General features: G+C 47.0%; 1 protein-coding gene across 3 annotated transcripts in view; it reads left to right on the top strand.

The window, feature by feature from the left end:
- The window catches only part of PDLIM1 (PDZ and LIM domain 1), an 86,528-nt gene extending 67,131 nt beyond the window's left edge, over nt 1-19,397 (top strand). Inside the window, exons 4-8 of one of the 3 annotated variants that reach the window (XM_074958428.1) lie at nt 6,327-6,397; nt 8,341-8,646; nt 12,850-12,998; nt 16,657-16,774; nt 18,882-19,397. In XM_074958428.1, the coding sequence (XP_074814529.1) occupies nt 6,327-6,397; nt 8,341-8,646; nt 12,850-12,998; nt 16,657-16,774; nt 18,882-19,068 (831 nt within the window). In that variant the 3' untranslated portion in view covers nt 19,069-19,397. Of the gene's footprint in view, nt 1-5,874; nt 6,072-6,326; nt 6,398-8,340; nt 8,647-12,849; nt 12,999-16,656; nt 16,775-18,881 lie in introns of all 3 variants that reach the window. The other 2 variants (XM_074958426.1, XM_074958427.1) reach the window with 2 other exon arrangements.
- Nucleotides 19,398-19,741: the final 344 nt, after the last annotated feature.

Genomic DNA, 19,741 nt, shown 5'->3' with positions numbered 1-19,741 from the left:
TGGTTGGCAAAATTACTAGGGCCGTTCCTGCTGTACTCAGTTTCCCTGCTCTCCTCTTTCTGTGTATTTTCCATGGTTGATCTCATCAACTACCCACCACCTCTTTGCTGATGCCTCTCAAATATTTCTCCGTCCCCCCGTCCTTTCCATCTGTGTACAGTTTGGTGTGTCCTGTCCAGCCACTGTATCAAACTAAACCCGCCCACACACACACTGTAGTCAACAACTGCCCTGCAGCTTCCAGCCTCATCATGGAGAAGGCAGGAGAGGGAGTCAACGAAGTCCTGACCTTCCACTCTTCCTGTATATATCTGCCTTCTCTGCCCCAACTTTTAAAGCTTTAGTCTTGCATCATGGTTGTGTGTTACTGCAGTCACCTCTTAGGCCATTTTCTTTTTGCCCCTCTCTCTGCTCGGACAAGAAAAATAGACTTGATGGTTCCACTTTTTGTTCACAGTGCATTTATCTTCAGTGCTGCATGTTAGGGGGCTTATTCCTTCACCCACTCACTTCCCTGGTCCTTCTTGCATGAACAGAGAGCAACAATACCCCAAGTCCAAAGGTGCAAACAATTCGATGTTTATTGAGGTGAACTTCCAGCAAGCATGATTCCAGTTTCCTTCCTTAGTGTCCCCCTTCCCAGCTCTGACACCACAGAGCCTTACACCTGTGTCCCTGTTCCCATTCCCCCCGCCTTAGCAAAACATGATTCCAATTCCCCACCCCCATTCCCTGTTCCCATTCCCCACCCACCCACACACTTCCTGATTGACTGCAGACTGTATAGTAAAACTTGAGTTCTACTTTGCTATACCTTAACCAATCATTTTCCTGAAATTTAACTAACCAATCCTAACATATTGTAACATGATTATGTAACCAATTATATCCCACCACCTTAATTAGTTTACACCCAGCAAAATTAATCATATAGCAGACAGAAACAATCACAGAACCAGACAGAGATTATACAGACAAACAATAGGGAAATGGGGACTACAGTGATAGAACAACAAAGAAATGAGGATTTCACATCCCAGCTATTGATAAGCGAGTTCTTGCCAGACAGGATGCTATCAGACTAAGTTTCCTTTTACATCTTCTAGGCACTTCCCTTTCTCTGGAGGTGATAGGCATTATCAGGACAGGATTGTATTCCTACCAGCCCAATAGCACCTTATTTCAATGTGACTAGTTTGGAATGTGAGGATGTGACCGTTCGCTTCCCAGCTTATGGCTGCCTCTGTTGCTTAGCCAAAGGCCTTAGCCTAAGAACAGGGCCTCAGACTGTCACAGTAAGAGAAGAACCTTACACCGGCAGACAGTGATTTTGATTCTTTCTTTTATACCTCTATAATTAGCTAAGTGATAGGAATACACCTAAATTCTTAGAGTATAGGCCTTTACAGACAGGCCTGAATATCTATATCCTAACACTGCAGTATTTGGTCTATCCACAGTACAGAGAAATGAATAGCTAATTGAAAAACAAAACACAACCCTATTAAAAACAAAAAGAAAACTTAACTTTTCATAATTTTTGCTAAAAATTTTAAACGTTTCTCTTCTTGCAGAATCTGACACAACCTAAATCTCGAGCTCATTTGAGCTAGCCGTGTAGCTCTCTTGAGCATAAAGCCTACACATCAGACTCTGGCTTTCACTAAGCAAATTATTATTACTCCTGAGGGAATTCTGCACCAAAAAATTAAAAATTTGTTAATTTTATTTGCCAGTAAATAAATGTGGCTCCAGCATGGCAGTGGGGAGCACAGGCCACTGGCTGCATTGAGGTGGGAGATCACCCTGCAGCCCCCACCTCCCCCAGTGTAGGGGCTTGGCAGTGAGGCTGCACCTGCCCTTGACACAGTGCAAGGCCTGGGCGTGCCCCAGAAACACCCCGGAGCCCTGCCTCTCCGTGCCAGGTGCACCAGGTGTGGGTGGATGGGCAGGCTCAGCTCAGCAGGATCCAAGTTTGGATCGGCTTAGTGTGGGGGGATCCAGGCGTGGGGTGAGAGGTTTCTGTGTGGAGCAATCTGGGTGTGGGCTGCTCAATGGGGGATCTGGATGCCCAGGGGCTCGTTGGGGGGTTCTGGGTGCAGGGGCAATAGAACTCTGCAGGGGATCCAGGTGAAGGTGGATGGGGCTCGGGGGGGGGGGGATGGGTGTGGGGAGATGGGGCTTGGCGGGGGGGGGCTGGGTGTGGGGGACATAGTCGGAGGGTCTGGGTGCTGGGAGAGTGGGGCCTGATGGGGTGGGGGTCCAGGTGCAGCTGGTTGAGGATCAGTGGGGCGGGGGTTTGGGTGTTGGGGGCTCATCAGAGGGGTACAGGTGTAGGGAGGTAGGGCTTGTCAAGATGAGGGTTCAATGGGCCTGTTTAATGGGGGAGCCCCAGCTGTTGCTGAGGGGACACTGCATGCCGGACTCCCGATTACCCTATCCCCTTCCATTCTCTATCCCCTCCCCACCCACCATATTCCCCTCCACCGCCTCGCCCCCCCTTCCCTCATTTCCCCCAGCCCCACTGCAGGCACTCACTGTTGCACAGCCTGACTGGCACTAGGACCCAGAAGGTGGCGTTCAGCTGCAGAGTCAGTGGAGTCCAGACGAAGCCTTCTTCAGCTGGGCAGCTCTGCGCTTGCAGAATGAGGGGGGCAGTGGCATGTAACCCTGTGTGCCCCCACATGCCTCACCTCTGTTTGGAGGGAGCAATCCCCCCCCCCAAAACTGCACCCATGGTCGCCCCTCCGGCCTTCTTCCCCCTTCCCCCCCAGTATGGCTTCCTTTTTTTTTTTCATGCCGTTTTCTGCAGAGAAACACAGGAAAGCTGTGGGGGGCATTTTCTGCGGGTGCACAGTCCTGCAGAATCTCCCTAGGAGTATTATTATACTTGTGGCACCTTAGAGACTAACCAATTTATTTGAGCATAAGCTTTTGTGAGCTACAGCTCACTTCATCGGATGCATACTGTGGAAAGTGTAGAAGATCTTTTTATACACACAAAGCATGAAAAAATACCTCCCCCCACCCCACTCTCCTGCTGAGTGCACTAGACAATTGTGAGTGTGCAGCAGGGTCCATGTGGACACATAGGCTGTGTTTGCATGACAGAGCATATGCCAGCATAGCTGGCTAGTGTAGACACGGCCTGCTTGCACCGACAAGGAGTTTTTCTGCAAGTGTAGGACCATCATCTCTCAGAACGACATTGACAAGCCCTCTTCTGTTGACATAACTCTCTACACCAGGGATTTGTCAGGGTCTCTTGGTCAGTCCAGGGTCTGGTTTTTTCACACCCCTGACCAGCATAGATATGCAGACAGAACTTTTACGCATAGACCAAGCCTTAGTGCTGAGCAGGCTAACGGGGGGTAGATTTACACCCCAGCATACTGTGAACTGAGTATTCATTTAGATAAGCCCTGACAGAAACAAGTAATTCATTTTAGGCCTTGTCTACACTACAAAGTTTTTTCGGCAAAAGGTATGTTGCTTTAATTTAACCGCTGTTGCATATCCACACTAGCTCTTTGTATTGTCAGAGCACATCCACACTAGCAGCTCTTGCATCAGCACAGAGCAGTGTACCGTGGGTAGTTATCCCACTGTGCAACTGGCTGCAGGGTGTTTTGGGAAGAGTTTTTGCAGTGCCTCATGGGGCAGGTACAGCGTCACATGATGCAGGTTTCTCAATCCTATCGTTCCATGGGCATCCTACTAGATTGTCAGCCGCTTTTCAGCTGAAGTGTGTGCAGGGAGGGAGAGGAGAGTTGTGTGTCTGGGATGGGGAAGAGAGTAGGCTGACCGACCTATCCTGAGGCAGGGAGGGGGACACCTGCCCCCGCCCCGCCCTGGCTCTGCTAGCAGTCGCTCCTGAAGCAGCCCGCCTGCCCTGCCTATGGTTCTGTGATTCTCTCCGAGTTCTCCCACAGCCGCCTCAGCTGCCGGGAGTGACATCCTCAGCAGCTCTGTGAGCTCTCCGTGCTGAAGAATGTCAAAGCAACATAGCAGTTGTGTCCCCCCCCCACGCCCCCACATACACACTCCCCGCAGCAGCAGTCTGCCTGCCACTGTATCCTAGCACAGGACAGAACAGGAACATTCCCTGTTAACGATTTGCTCTTTGTTCCCGGAGCATAACAGCAGCTGGCTGTCAGATGCTGTCAGACACTGCCCAGAGCTTTGAAAGGGGAGGGGTGCATGACTGCAGGGCAGCAGAGATCAAAACAGTGAGCAGAGCGCTCATGACGGGCATTGTGGGATACTGGTGGAAGCCCGTTATGTCGACAAAACAAACAGCAGCGTCTACACTGACACTATGACGCTTAGAGTTTGCCACAAAAAGCTCTATGCCTCTCACTCAGGTGGTTTTATTTTGTCGGCAAAACAGCAGAATTTTGCCGCCAAAAGTAGCTTTGCAGTGTGTACACCTCCCCCGTTTTGTCAGCAAAAGGCAGCTTTTGCCAACAAAACTTCGTAGTGTAGACAAGGCCTTAATGTTCATATGCCCAGCTGGCATCATGGCCGAGCTTGCATAGCATTTAACAGTGTTTATGTCAAGAGCAATATGTGAATAATTCCATTTGTAGCTGCAGCAGTCTCTTCTTCAGAAGAATCTTCCTTGAGCATGTCTCTTCTTCAGAATTTTGTCCCTTTCTTATTAAATAGCAACTTTCTATAGCCAGTGATTCTAACTGTCGGGTAATATCTGCCTGAGGCAGCATAAACTAATGGCTAGTTCAGAGGGCCTGGGAATGGGCAGGCCTGGCACCAGTTAGCTTTGTGGTCTTGTCCTGTCACTTACCTCTCTACTCCTCATTGCTGGGCCTGTAGATGAGGTTCAGACTTACCCAGCATTAAGTGCTTTGGATGAAAAGTGCTATTGAAAGGCAAGATGACAGTGGAATATTTAAAAAAAACAAAAACTTTCCATTCTTTATTTTGATTAAAGAAATACTAAGGAATTTTGGTTCTGGAGTTTTTGATCAAATTGATTGGAGGCTCAGATTGGAAGACTGACTGAATTAAATGGGGGACACAGCCTTGTAGCAGGTGAAATCCACTGTCTTGATAACTAACCTATGGGTATTTGTTACTCGGGAACCACATGCAAGAATTTTTAATGCCTTTCCATTTCTCCTCCTTATGTCGGTGAGAATATGAGGGGATAGTTTCAGAAGTGGCTAGTCATTTTTTGAATTCCTCAATTTTTCCGTGCCCAACTTGAGATACCTTAACCAGGCCTGACTTTTGGATAGTGCTGAGCACCCATCCTCTGAAAATCAGGCCTCTTGAAGGTATGTGAGCTTGGACACCCACCCACCCCCCAATCCACTAGTCATGTTTGAAAATGTCAGCCTACATTTGATCTGAATGGAAGCCAGCCCCATGATAAATCTGAACAATCCTGCTCCCAGGGCTGGCTTACAGAGGGCTCAGTGAGAGAGCGGTTGTGTCAACTTGTGCTCCAGAACCAAACCATTCCATTAATAAAAAAATAAAAATAAAAAAGCTTGAGAATGAATGCAGTGGATCCAGTGAAGTCTGCCGACAGCTCGAGACAATAGCTCTGATAGGTGTGCCCCAGCCGCGTCTTTCCAGTGATCTGTTGTGTCTGAAACCTAATGTTTGCTTTATGGACTCTTTCACTGTCATGCAGCGCGAGCAGCTGGGGATAGGGATGTTCATAACGTGAAGATCCTCAGTCTGCTGAGAGCTCTGTCCCATTATAGGGTCGCAGCTGGGTGGATTTGGGGAGAGTGCTTCTCTGGTTCTGCAGAGCTGCCCTTGTGCTGCATGTTCATCGGGCTGCCCTGGCACTTCCCGCCTGCATGTCAGACACTTCTGACATTGCCTTTGCTCCCTTGCATGCAGGAAATAAGGCACATAGGAAGCGCACACAACCGGAGTGCTATGCCATTCACTGCTGCCACCGCTTCCAGCACTGCCCCCAAAGTGATCACTGCCCAGTACAACAGCCCCGCAGGCCTGTACTCCTCAGAAAACATCCAGACCTTCAACAGTGCTGTGGAGTCTAAGTCATCTGGTGATGCCCAGGACCCCAGCAAGCCGTAAGTAGTTCCCCACTTCTCTCTTCCTGCCCCCTCCTTGGTGGGATGTCTGTTGTCATGGAGTGAGCTTTGTCATAAACTCATTGCGAGCGTATCCATTCTTTAACATGGGACAGTTCTCTTTCAGGCTTGTGGAAGGAGTGCAACTAACAGGTGTGAGACGGGATGTGGTCCAGGGGCATGGCTTGTGGGGGGCAGGGAATGTTCTGCAAGGTGCAAAGGTGAAATTAACAATTGTGTGTTTTTGTTTGCTAGAGACCAGCGCAGTTTCAGCGTGCGTTCAGCATGACATACCAGCCCTTAAAATCACCCTCTGACCGAAACAGGTGCTCAATGCTTTATTATCAGCACTTTGTACAATTAGTGTTTTCTTCTGGCTTTGCAAGTAGTGCAGGAAGGGTACAGTGTGGTACGGAGGAAAGAGCAGTCCCTTTTCAGAGAGAGCTTTGAAATCTTACAGGGACAATGTCAAGGCTTGGAGTTTTTATTAAACTGCCCTTTTCTTTGGATTTTAAAGAATTGCAGAGAGCTCTGGGCAGTTGTTTCTCTTCTGCTCAACCTGTTACACGGTTGAGATTGCAAGTCTGAAAATGTACCCTACCTCGACAGCAGTCCCAGCAGGACAGCCACGGGGTGGGTTTGTTTCTCCATCTGACCCTTGCCAAGTAACTCACACTTCACCAAAAAAACTAGCCTGCTTCTAGTCTGAAGTGCTAGAAACAAACCCGAGTATGTCTGATGATGTGAGCGCAGTGCTGGAAGCCAGGAACCTGGTGGGCTCTGTTCCTGGCTCTGACACTGGCTTCCTCTGTGACCTTGAGCAAGTCACTCACTTAACCTCCCGATGTTCCAGTTTCCACATCTGTAAAATGGAGATAATGATGATAATAAGTCAGAGCACTTTGGTGTTATTTGTATTACCGTAGTGTTAGGAGCACTGGTCATGGACCAGGACACCATGGTGCTAGGTGCTGCACAAACACAGAACAGAGGCCATCACAATCTGAAGATACTGGCCTCTGCTTTCAAAGTTGCAGTTTTATGCCTGTGCTTTAGGTGCTAGTCCTCTAAATCCCTGACTTGCAGGTGCAGTCAAAAGGGAGATGTCCAGGGAACTTCAATTGTGGTCACAGTTGTTTGTGCCTGCAGTAATTGAGACCTTTTAATACCAGTCTGAAAACACAGCTCCATAAGTGCTTATGCTAGCTCGCAGCCACCCTGATAACAGCAGGACAATGTTTGGCTTCCCTGCCCCCAAGGGTTATTTTTGCCTTCCGCTTCCCTCCTGAGAGGAGGCTGGTGTCAGTGAGCCCCATGGGGCTGTCACTCCCCCCTCCCTCCCTCCCTGGAAAGAGGGCAGGTGGCAGAGGGTGGGCAGAGATTGTAAATAGCTGCTAAAGCCTAGCAGGATTTTGTTTACCAAACAGGTGTCCCTTCAGAATTGAATTAACAGCTACCGCAAGGCTGCTTTAATCAGGTCTTCGCCTGTCCAACCCCAGACAATAGTGACTTATGCTCTGCGGCTTGTTTTTCAATGGTTCAGACTTCGAAGTGGGGCTGGAACCATGTTTATCTAACATCACGTGATCTATAATGCACAGCCTCCAGCACCCATCCAGAGCATCTTTCTCTGAACTCAAGAGACCAGATCCGTGTGCCAGTGTTATTCCAGAGGAACGTAATTGAAATTGTCCAGCCTAGCGTGTTTCCTTTAGACTTACACTGGTGTAAGTGATGCAGAGTCTGGCCAGAGAAACTGCAACCACTATATTTGGTTTTCAGATCTTTACAAAAGAACTGCCTTATGGTGACAGGTGGTGGGTGAGGGGAGGGAATTAGCATCTAGTTCCTCCTGCTACACTGTACACTTTGAGTGGTCTGGATTGCAGTCTGGAGGTGTGACTGCAGTTCATGTAGGCATACCCGTTCTAACTAGATTAAAACTAGCTCAGGCATGCCTCCATGCGCTCAGTCACACCTCCTGACTGCAGTGTAGACATACCCTTTGTGCTCAGCCAGAAAATCAGCATTAGCCAGAAGCTTTACCATAGAGCTGATCTGTATATGGTGGATCCTTCTAGTGAAAGGAACACCGGATTTGAAGTACTCATTTCAGAATTGCTTGGGAATTTGGTTTAGTCCTCCATTAACTTCTTCCTTCCTTCCTTTCTTTTTTCCCCCCTCTGTGTTTTCCTCTCAACTCTGCAACCTTAAAAAAAAACAAAAAAAAAAAAACCCCAACCTCCCTGTAACCTTTTCCTGCCTCTAGCCGTTTATTGCCTCCTGGGTTCCAGGCACCTTTTGCAACAGTCTATAATCCTCTCCAGCCGCACACCTCCTTGCCTCCATTGCAAAGGAGGCACAGCACCTCCTCCATCCCAAGCCAAGTGAGAGTTGGGCCCGAACAGCTAAAGCAAGCCGCTCAGATCTGCCCCAACAGCCCTGTGGAAGTGGAGGTGCCGGGACTCAAAGTGGTGCACGTGCAATTTAATTCCCCCTTGCAGCTCTATTCCCAGAGAAACATCCTGGATACTTTACAAGGGCAGATCTCTTCCGTTAGCCCTGCTTTTCCCAGGTAACCTTGCCTGCTGCGTGCGTGGCTTACTCGGCGCACATGTGCATCCACGGCTTCATCTCCACAAATGACTTGTTACTTGTCCATTGCTCACAGTGTCCACCTGTCACCAAGAATCTGAGGTTTTATGTGTCACCTTTGTGAATGAAAACTTAGTGCATGATTGTTCTCATCACAGACACTTTCTCTGCATTGTATTTCTTTGCTGTGCACAATGCAAAGCACTGAAATGTACCAAATCAGTCTGCCACTCTCCTCTGCTGCTGCTGCTGCCACACACACACACACACACACACACACACACACACACACACACACACACACACACACACACACACACACACACACACACAGAGAGAGAGAATGGTGAAATGTACAAGATTTGAATACTTGAAAAATGGTCTTGTATTGACTTGACTTGTTCAGTGGAAGGGTGAGTGGGGTTGCTATTTAAAGCACCAGACTGGTAACATTTCATTCCCAAATCCCTAATTCGGTAGTAACTGGAAGGCACTGCCATCTGTCCAGCTGGTAAATATCCTGTCAGCTTTCATTTCACATAGCACTGGTGAGTGTATGTGTGTATTGAAGGATCAGGGTATGTAGCCTGAGTTAGTCCAATTTCTGGCAAGAACAGGCTCCTCCTCCCCAGTGTTCACTTCCCAGGCAGGTGGCACCTACTAGTCTGGAGGCAGGGTGGCTTAGTAGACAGCATTGCATTGCATTGAGGAGACTTGGGTTCTATTCCCAGTTGAGCCATTGGATTGCTGTGTGACTTTCAACAAGTCCCTTCACCGCCCTGTGCCTCAGTTTCTCCATCTGTAAGGGTAATGACACTTACCTCCTTTGTAGAGTGCTTTGAGATGTACAGATGAAAAGCAATATAAATAGTTCTCTGTTCTATTAGCCTGTATTGATGGTAGGCAGTTTAGCGCTGTGATTCCCTGATGCTAACTGGCACCAGCACAGCAGTTCAGAATCAGTACTGAGTTATCTGAAATCACAGTCGCCATGATATTAGTGATTGTCTGAAGGGCCAACCCTCCAGTTGTTTAAACAACATTCAGCACGCTTGGTTTTCAGATGATATTAAAATCAAAGTGGGCAGAGAAAAGCAAAGCTTAAGCCACTTAAAGCATCTTTGCAGAATAGCCGAGAGGCCAGTTCCTTTCACAGGAGCTAGTTAGGAAATCAGCTGCAGCGCTACATTCTTAGATTATTACAGTTAGTTTGTGTCTATTTCAGTTTACAGTGCTATGAACTGGCTACTATGTACGAGTCCCATCCTCCTTTGCTGGACAAAATTAGAATTGCAGAACTTTGTCATAGCTCCTATACTGCTAACAGTCCTTTTAGCCAAGTGTTAAGGACCATGTACTTTTGGAGCAGGAGGATCTGAGTTTTCACCCAACAGTCACTGCAGAGATCCATGTGGCTAAGTTTTGCAATAGAACAGCCAGGAAATCCCAGATCGCCACCGATTTATAACAATACAGTGCAGTTCGTGAACTACAAGGAGCAAAGCATTTTGGTGTTACAACCTGTAATTGATATGCTTTACCTCAGGAACAGTAAAACATCACTACTTCTCATTGCTAATCCAGACCCTGATAATGCTGACAGAAGAACCCAAGTGGATCTCCACCCACTTCTAAGCAAAAGTTCAGTGCCTGTGCATTAGAATTCCCTACTGCCCAGTCTCGAAGACCTTTGTTACCTTTACAAAATCATAGAATATCAGGGTTGGAAGGGACCTCAGGAGGTCATCTAGTCCAACCCCCTACTCAAAGCAGGACCAATCCCCAATTTTTGCCCCAGATCCCTAAATGGCCCCTTCAAGGATTGAGCTCACAACCCTGGGTTTAGCAGGCCAATGCTCAAACCGCTGAGCTATCCCTCCCTCCCAGAATGTACCACAGTAAAATAAAAGTGAAATTACGCTTGCCAAAATACACTGAGTGAGGCTGTCTCTGTGTGGGTTTTATTACTGTGGCTGGTTGGTATCTTGCTAATTTTCAAAACTCAGTAATTCAACAGTGGGTCTCCTGGTCACTACTATGAATTAGCAAGGGTCCTCTGCTCTCCTTTTGGAATGATTAACTCCACTGAACGATGTCAGAGTTGTCTTCTGCCAAATATCTGTCCCCACAGACTCTGACTTTTAAGCCAGTTCTATCACTTTGTATTAATAGCATTAGTATGTGCCCCTTCCCCAAGACGTGAGCTATTGCATAATTTAATGAAGGATTTTTTTATTTTTTATTTTTTTTGGTCTGTCTTCACAGTCTCATTTTCTAAAAAATGTATCCCTGAGTGCTAAAAACGTGGAAGGTCTGACGTGTACATTATGCACATTGTCACAATACTTGTTTGTTTGAAATGTTGTGTGTCTGTTTATAATGGTCCGTAAGACAATTTTAAGCATTTGCTTTTCAGTGTACATGGATTAAATATCCTTAGTGTTGTGGTTGAAAGACTAACAGTGGGCTTCAGCCCATTATTTTGAGACTAGAAAAGGTGGTGGGAGAACACCAGGGTATAAGAATGTAATGGGGGGCATGGATTAATTTAGGATAATCCAGGGAATTTCCTATATAATAGACATGGGAACTTGATCCTGTTTCAGGTCATTGAGATTCATATTCTGGAAGCTTGAACATATGTGTGTATTGCTCAAAAGAGTACACCGCTTTCACTCCAGAATATTTTACCATAGATGGGAACATTTTTTGAGATTATTTCATGAAAAAGTGCATTATAACATTTGCCATCAATTTACTCTGTGGCGCTTGAAGTGTTGATTGTGCAGGGCTAACCCCCAGATGACTTGATGATGCATTGGCATGGAAAATATGCAGTTGCTTCATCATCAGAAAGATTTCTCTCACCAAGTTTGTCTCACTTTTCAGGATGCTTGTGTACAAGTGCCTGTACTTCCTGTGTGTGGCAGCGGAGTTCTTGTAGGCTGAACCTCGCAAACCACTTACATCTGCTCATTGTATCTCATTTAACCTAGTTGGCAGATAACCTAGTAGGTCATTCCTCAGTGTCCCATTTTTTAAAGAAGACATTTTCCCCAATCCAACTTGGGTAATGTTTCTAGCTGTATTCATTTAGGAGGCTTCAACTAGCACAAATGCATCCACAGAGAGATGATTTATAGTCTGAGGTGTGACATTTACACTTCAAAACCAAAACCATTAAACTGAGATTGCTAATCACTCATACACCACAAAAGGCAACGCAAAGGTCTCGGTAGGCAATGGAGATGCAGTGCTTAGAGCAGCAGCTTGGGGGTCAGGAGGTGGAACGTTATTCCTGACTCTGCCACTGACCTGCTCTGTGAGCTTAGGCAAATTGCTGAAGTGCTCTGTGCCTCAGTTACCCTATCTGTAGAATGGAAATATTGGTACCGATTATTTAAAAAGCACTTTGAGCTTGAAACTGCAGCTGTCACTATTAGGAGTAAGAGTGCAGGACCAGGTCTCTCTGTAATGCAAAAGGTTTTTTAATAAGAGCGTTATTAATAGAAGCTAATCAATATTGATATGTGTATGTAATATTAGGAATGGAATACAAATTCCCTGTTCAAGTTAAGCACATATTTAAGTGCTTTGCTGAATTGCGGCATTGGTCCCCCTGCATGCCGGGGCCCTAGCCTAGAGCAGGAACAAGCAGAGAGTCACCCCTCTGTAGCTGAAGTTGAAACTCAGCTTTCATTACTGAGCCCCATTTGCTCCCCATTGCCTGCACTAAACACTCCCTGTCTCTAGCTCTAGTTGTGCTTAGAACCAAGCCAGATCGCCCTCCTTAAACAACAGGAGCTGGGCCTGCTCCAAGAGCAGTGCAATTCATTCTTTATGGCAAAATGGGCTTTTTTTTTGCTTTTTTTTTTTTTTTAAGCAGAACTGTTATTTCCTGCAAAGTACCTTTTTAAATTTCTTACACTGAATTGCAAAGTATACTTGAGAAGGGTGTGTGTGTTTCAAACAGTGGAAATCCTCTAAAAATAGAGTGTGTTCCACTGGGAAGCCATGGTGTTCATCTCGCTAGGATTGCACTTTACTTGTGCAAACATAGCCTTTATCGCTACTGTTTTATGCTGTATGTTTGCATATGGGGGTGTTGGTTCGCAGATTGTGGCAGTGGATTGTTTTAATTATTGGTCATTTATCAAGTATTTTTTTTTAATATTCTCCCCAGTTTGGAGCACCACAACCAGCCCTCCAGTAACCTTGTCATAGACAAGGAGTCTGAGGTTTACAAGATGCTCCAGGAGACTGAAGACCCAAAGGAACCACCCAGGCAATCTGCTTCATTCCTGGTGCTACAAGAAATTTTAGAATCTGAAGGTAAGCAGTTACTGTGTTCTCCATGTGGCTGTCAGATTCCCTTTGCTATGATCTGATTTAAGGTATACATTTGGTTTAAAAGCAAACCCTCTTCCCCACCTGCTGATTTTTCAAAGTGGCCTTTGTAGATGATTTCCACAGAAACCTACAGACACACTTTTCCATTAACTTCCGTGTGCGGGGATACTCTTTCCATACAGTTGTTATGCATATGTGCCCATGAGTTTGAACTCTTACTGCATGAGCATTTTAAAAACAAATCCTAAAACATCAAAAAGGAATCCTTTTTAAAAAGTTTTAGAAACTCCCCCAAATTTTCTAAATATCAGGCTTCACTTTTCACTGGGTAAAGAATGTTTAGAATCAAGATTGTATGGGACACTGTGTGTGAGGGTGTGAGCGCTAAAGCTAGCAGTTTCCATCCTCTCGGCAAGGAAAGGGGAAAAATCAGACGCAGCTGAAATCCAGGAAAGGACTGGCTCTGTTAAGGACAAGTAGCTGAAGGTGCCGCTCTTTTTGGCACCACAGGGTCAACATCTGGACTTCGCAATCCACAACCACAATCCCCTTATCAAAGGGATCTGTGCTGTACTTAGTTGAGCCCCAGATCTTAAGTTTGTTTGTTTTTAACGCCATTCTGTAACAAACAGGTCTAGACAGGGAAAGAGATGTGTTTGACAATGGCCATTAAAAGCCTTTCTTTGGCTGAGTTCACAGCACTGGAAGGCGTATGTCTAAGTCCATCTGTAGTAACATGGTGGTCTGGTATGAGTCTGGAAGTGAAACAGATCTGTCAAATTCCATTGTCCAAGCTGAGTGATTTGCAAAGAGCAAACAGCCTTAAAGTGAGAAGCAAATTGAATTCTTAAAATTCTTTTAGTTTAATCCAAGATAAAATCATATATTTTTTAAAGTGTCCCTGTTTATGTGGTATATTTGCTTGTAACTTACAGCTACCGATGGGAGTTCTGCACATATGTGTGAAACTCTCATCACATTTGTGAACCACGGAGAAAGTCTACCCCGTTCTCAATAGCACTGAAGACAATAAGAGGCAAAGGTGCTTCTTATTCTGTTTTGCAAGGATTTGCAGCATTGCTGGAAATCTCTAGCACTGAAATGTGCCTACCTGGTAAAGGGCCAAAATGGGCTATTGCTTGGTTTCATTCTGAGTTGATAATCCTTGATACTGAGCAGGACCTGTAAAGTTATGCATCCCTGAAAGAATGTTTGTTGCTTAACTTGCATCCCCTTCAACACAGCTCAGAAAGGCTCTGGCATTCCAGGCCAGATGCTTGGGGATGCTGATAAAGTGTACAGTGATAAACAGAGGCACAGGCAGCAAATGCTCAAAGACTCTGAGCCAGATCCGCAGCTGGTGGAAGTCGGCAGAGACACCGCTGTCTTCCGTCAGTAGACTGCTTTATACCAGCTGAGGATCTGGGCCCATATCTTTTGGAACTTAGAATAACAACCAATGAAATAACACAGTCCCTCTTTGGTGAGCCTCAAATCCCTTTGCAGCCTTAGAGCTCTTATTGGGAGGGTGGGAGGAGTCACATTTCATGTCAAATAAGGTAGGAAGGGTTTTTTTAAATAACTAAAAAGATGTTTTAGAGTTGGCTACCATGAGCAAGCTGCTGTGCCTCTTCCCTGTACAGTCCATCATATTGGATTGTCTGGATGGAGCAACAGTAGTTACACGTGTCACTGAGGGACATCCTCACGAGCGGCAGTGACTCTGAAGTGGTGCTGGATCCTTCCTGGTCCATTTGAAGGCGACTCAGGATTAAGGAGCTTTGCAGCTGCATAACTATATCAGTCCTCCTACTGTGGGCAAAACACTAACATAGATGAGTTGGACTGGGGCCAAGAGGGACTTGCGAGTCTGCGGTTTAGCCTGCATTAGTGCAAACCCTGCTTTGTCTTGGTACAGTGTGTCAACCGCAGGGGTCACCCAGGGTAACTGCAGTGATGTAGGTACAGCGACGCAGGTGTCCTTGATGTAGGCAGGGTTGTCTTAGCAGGCTGGCTGAGAGCCAGCTTTGACAAGGCGAGCCATGGGCCCAACAGGCAAATGGTGCAACAACATCCGCAGAGCATGTGGCTGGTCATGCTCTGGCCTTTCTCTGTACACTGCTGTGATAATAGGAGCTGTAGCTGGCAGCTGCATCATAGCTAGGGCCCTCCAAATTCATGGCCATGAAAAATATGTCACGGACCGTGAAATCTAATCTCCCCCTGTGAAATCTGTATAGTATAGGGTAAAAACACACAAGACCAGATTTCACAGGGGAGACCAACATTTCTCAAACTGGGGGTCCTGACCCAGAAGGGAGTTGTGGCGGGGGGGTCACAAGGTTATTTTAGGGTATTGCCACACTTACTTCTGCGCTGCCTTCTGAACTGGGTAGCCTGAAAGCAACGGCTGCTGGCTGGGCGCCCAGATCTGAACCCAGCGCCCCACCATCAGCAGCGCAGAAGTAAGGGTGGCAATACCACACCAGGCATCCTTACTTCTGTGCTGCTGCTGGCAGTGGCTCTGCCTTCAGAGCTGAGCTCCTGGCCAGCAGTCGCCTCTCTCCAGCTGCCCAGCTCTGAAGGCAGCATCGCCGCCACCAGCAGCAGTGCAGAAGTAAGGGTAGCAGCACTGCAGCTCCACACCCCCAATAACCTTGTGATCCCCCACAACTCCTTGTTTGGGGTCAGGACCCCTACAATTACAACACCGTGAAATTTCACATTTAAATAGCTGAAATCATGAAATTTACAATTTTAAAAAAATCCTATGCATTGAAATTGACCAAAATGGACCATGAATTTGGTAGGGCCCTAATCATAGCACAAGCTTTCTCCTTTATTCTTTCATCGGTGCCATGTGGGCTGGGCTGCAGCAACTTGTGTTTATGACCTTGCTGGCCATTGTGGCTGTTTCTATGGGGTTTTATCCCCTTTCTTTGACACACACTGGATGCAGCTCACTCTTGGGTTTGAGTAACATACTCTTGAGAGACACAAGGGTGTTCCTCCCATGCCCTGTCCCATCCTGCCTGAGATGGAATAAAGTCCCTCTGTCCTATCCTGATCTATAATGTATGTACCACTGTATATAAATTGAGAGGATCTGCAGCCCTTCTTTACTGCCACGTTATTTTAAAAGCTCTTTCATAATCCACTTTCTTTACTGTAAGGCTAGTAATATTTCAATGGTTTCAAGGGGAAGGGGGGATAGCTCAGTGGTTTGAGCATTGGCCTGCTAAATCAAGGGTTGTAAGTTCAATCCTTGAGGGGGCCATTTAGGGATCTGGGGCAAAAATTGGGGATTGGTCCTGCTTTGAGCAGGGGGTTGGACTAGATGATCTCCTGAGGTCCCTTCCAACCCTGAGATTCTATGATTCTAAAAGGAACTCTACAAACAGGCTTACTGTGGTGTTTATGCACACTTCAATTAACTATCCCTAGAGTCCAAACCCAGGAGGGACCCTTGTGATCTTCCATAACACAGGCCCTAGGAGTTCCCTGGATTAATTCCTGCTTCAAGTCCAACAGCTGTATTGAACTAGAGCATCTCCTCTAGCAAAGCATCCAGTCTGGATATAAAGATTCCTCTTGCAGTTTGTGCAGCCCATAATCCAAAATGCTCTGTTTGTATCCCCAGGGGATCCCAATAAACCTTCTGGATTTAGAAGCGTGAAAGCACCAATGACAAAAGTTGCCTCGTCGATCGGAAATGCCCAGAAACTGCCCATTTGTGATAAGTGTGGATCCGGCATTGTGTAAGTATTGACCCGTCCCAATCACTCATAGGCTATGTCTGCACTACACACCGCTGGTAGCAGCGTGTAGGGTATATGTATCTACTACAAGCTGCAGTGAAAAGCTTGCTGCATCTGCATTGTGGTATGTGGCAGTGAAAGGCTCGGGCAGCGGGGAGAGAGCAGTCAAAAGCTTCAGCATTCCCTACTAATGGAGCCTTTCACTGTGGCAAGGAAAGGCTCTGGCAGGGCTAGCCTTTCCCTGTGGCAGGAGAAAGCTCCAGCAGAAGAGAACTGGCTGAGTCCTTCCCCGCTGTCTCCCCACAGTCTTCCCAGTGGCAGGGAAGGGCTCCAGCAGTGCGGAGGCCACAGGACACTAGCAGCATAGATAGGGAAGCATAGTTTGGGGGGAATAGAGCCGTGGAGGGTATGTACTCGCATAGATACTCACCCCCTTTAGGTGCATCTTTATTTGCCTAAGCCATGCCTCACCAGCTACACTGTGGTTTATACCCATGTGCGGTGCTGTGATGGTATGAAGAAGTGTGCAGTGTAGACATTCCCATAGAGTGGAGCTCGCTGTACTATATCGTGTCTGTATAGGGCAGGGGTGGGCAAACTACGGCCTGCGGGCCGTAGGTAGTTAACAAGCTGCTATGTAGTTTCCTTATTTTGGTTTGGCTAGTTGCAAAGAGCATGTGCACTGTGTTTCCCTGAGCGGGCAGGCCCATGTACAGTGGAACAGTTTGACACCCTAACTACAGTGTAGAGTTAGTGACCGTTTGCTGCATCGGAAAATTCAGCCAGGGTCCAGGCACCTTTTGCTTCTCCCACAAACATTTGGTTTTTATGTTGCCAGTCAGAGGGCTGCCCTTTGGCTCTGCAGCTCTTTGCCCAAACTGGTTGTGCTGGAGTTCTGTTTTGGCTAATTTTACTTGGTTTTGAGCCATTCGAACCCACTGTTCATGGTACACCCTCAGTGTTACCAAACACACCCATTTACCAGCTCCTCTCTAAGACTAAGGCCTGTCTACACTACAAAGTTAGGTTGATGTAAGTCACCTTGCGCCAACCTATTTCTGTGTCTACACTCAGCTTTGTCTCTGGCCGACATAAGCACCCTGTTACGCCGATACAGTAACACCACCACCCTGAACGGCCTTGAGCCATAGTCAACCAATTGAGGTCGATGCAGTGCAAGTGTGACCTGTGTCAATCCTAACAGTCTTCCAGCAGCTGTCCCAAAATGCCCCATTCCCTGTGACAGTGACTGCTCTGGTCACAATTGTAAACTCCACTGCCCTGGGGTTGTAGAGACCAGAAGCTGCTCCCCACTTTAACCCCCCACTCCACGTTCTTTTGAAATGCCTTTTCCTGGTTGCCCAGTTTGGCAAGCACACCCAAAAGCCCAGCTAACCATGCCAGCTCCACTCACTGGGCACGCTCCGGCCTGGAGTGGACGGGAGGTGTTGGGTCTCCGGGGCCTGTGGGGAGAAGGGGCTGTGCAAGCACAGCCACAGAGACGTGGACCTCTCTGGACAGATTGCTCCGGGATGCAGGCAAAGGGGTCTGACAGGGATCGGTTGCAATGCCGAGTGACAGCGAAGGGACTTTGCCAGGGATATCACCAGAGAACATCAACAGGGACTTTCCCTGGAACTTGCTTGTGCGTGGGAGGCCAGTTCTCAAAATGCTTTCGGAGAGCAGGGTTCTCGTCTGTGCATAGCGCTATCCAGTCACAGGGCCAGATCCTCATCAGGTGTGAATTGATGTAGCACCGCAGGGATCAGTGAGGTTACACCAACTGAAGATCTTGCCCATAGTCTCTTTAACTGTGCATGGCCCTGGCCTGCACTGTGTGTGAGGGGACGAGAGTTTTTATTCTTTCCTGGGCATCAGTCTGTGTCCAGCGGGGGTATCCACACTCTGCCTCCCTAGAGCCGTGCTCCCCAAAGATACTCTCACTGGCACGTTGCTGCTGCAGAACAGCTGCCTCCTTCCCACCCTAGGGGATGGCTGTGCTGCCTGGGGCAGTCCCAGTAGTGTGCAAGCATGGGGGATTTCAGCCAGGAAGTCCTTGGGGGATTGCGGGAGCCCCAGAGCTGAGCGATCATGTTGTTTCCCACAGGGGGGCGTTCGTGAAACTGCGTGACAAGCAGCGCCATCCAGAGTGCTATGTGTGCAGCGACTGCGGGACAAACCTCAAGCAGAAAGGACACTTCTTTGTGGAGGATTGCATCTATTGCGAGACGCATGCCCGGGAGCGAGTGACCCCGCCCGAAGGCTATGAGGTGGTCACTGTCTTTCCAAAGTGAATGACATCATCCGCTCTGTATTATTTTTCCCACACTAATGTTTTCCAAAAAGCAGCCCCCCCGCCCCCTGCGTGAACCTGCCTTGCAATAAGGAATGCTCGGCATGGGTTTTCTTTTGCTGCCACAGTAACCCTCCATCTGTTAACCTTAGGTGCCACTAATTGTTCAACACTTGCCTTTTTTAAAATCTGCTCTGACAAATCAGTTTGGAACCCTTTTTTGTACTGTCCAATCTTTCTCCCTTCACTGTTGATTGCAGATGAAAATCAGAAGCCAAAGCCGAAGCACAGAAGCTATGTGGCTCAGTTGTTTTTCCTTCTGTTCATGTTCAATAAACATGATGAATCTACAAGACAAACTGTTGTCTGCATTTCTTTCAGTTCTGTGTATGTTGGCCTCCTTCTGCCCCCACGCACAAAAAACACTTCGCATTCTGATCAGGCTTGGCAGAATTTGATTAGTATCTTTTGGTAATTTAGATGTTTGTTTTTTAACAATTTTTTTTACATTTTTATTAAGGCTGTCGATTAATCACAGTTAACTCACGTGATTAACTAAAAAAATTAATTGTGATCGCAGTTTTATTCTCACTGTTAAACAGTAGAATACCAATGGAAAGTTATTAAATAATTTTGGATATTTTCTACATTTTCAAATATATTGATTTAAATTA

The sequence above is a fragment of the Natator depressus genome, chromosome 7 (genome assembly GCF_965152275.1).
Source record: "Natator depressus isolate rNatDep1 chromosome 7, rNatDep2.hap1, whole genome shotgun sequence".
Lineage (NCBI taxonomy): Eukaryota > Metazoa > Chordata > Testudines > Cheloniidae > Natator > Natator depressus.
The sequence above is the reverse complement of the archived record's forward strand: the minus strand, read 5'-3'. Positions and strand labels throughout refer to the sequence as shown.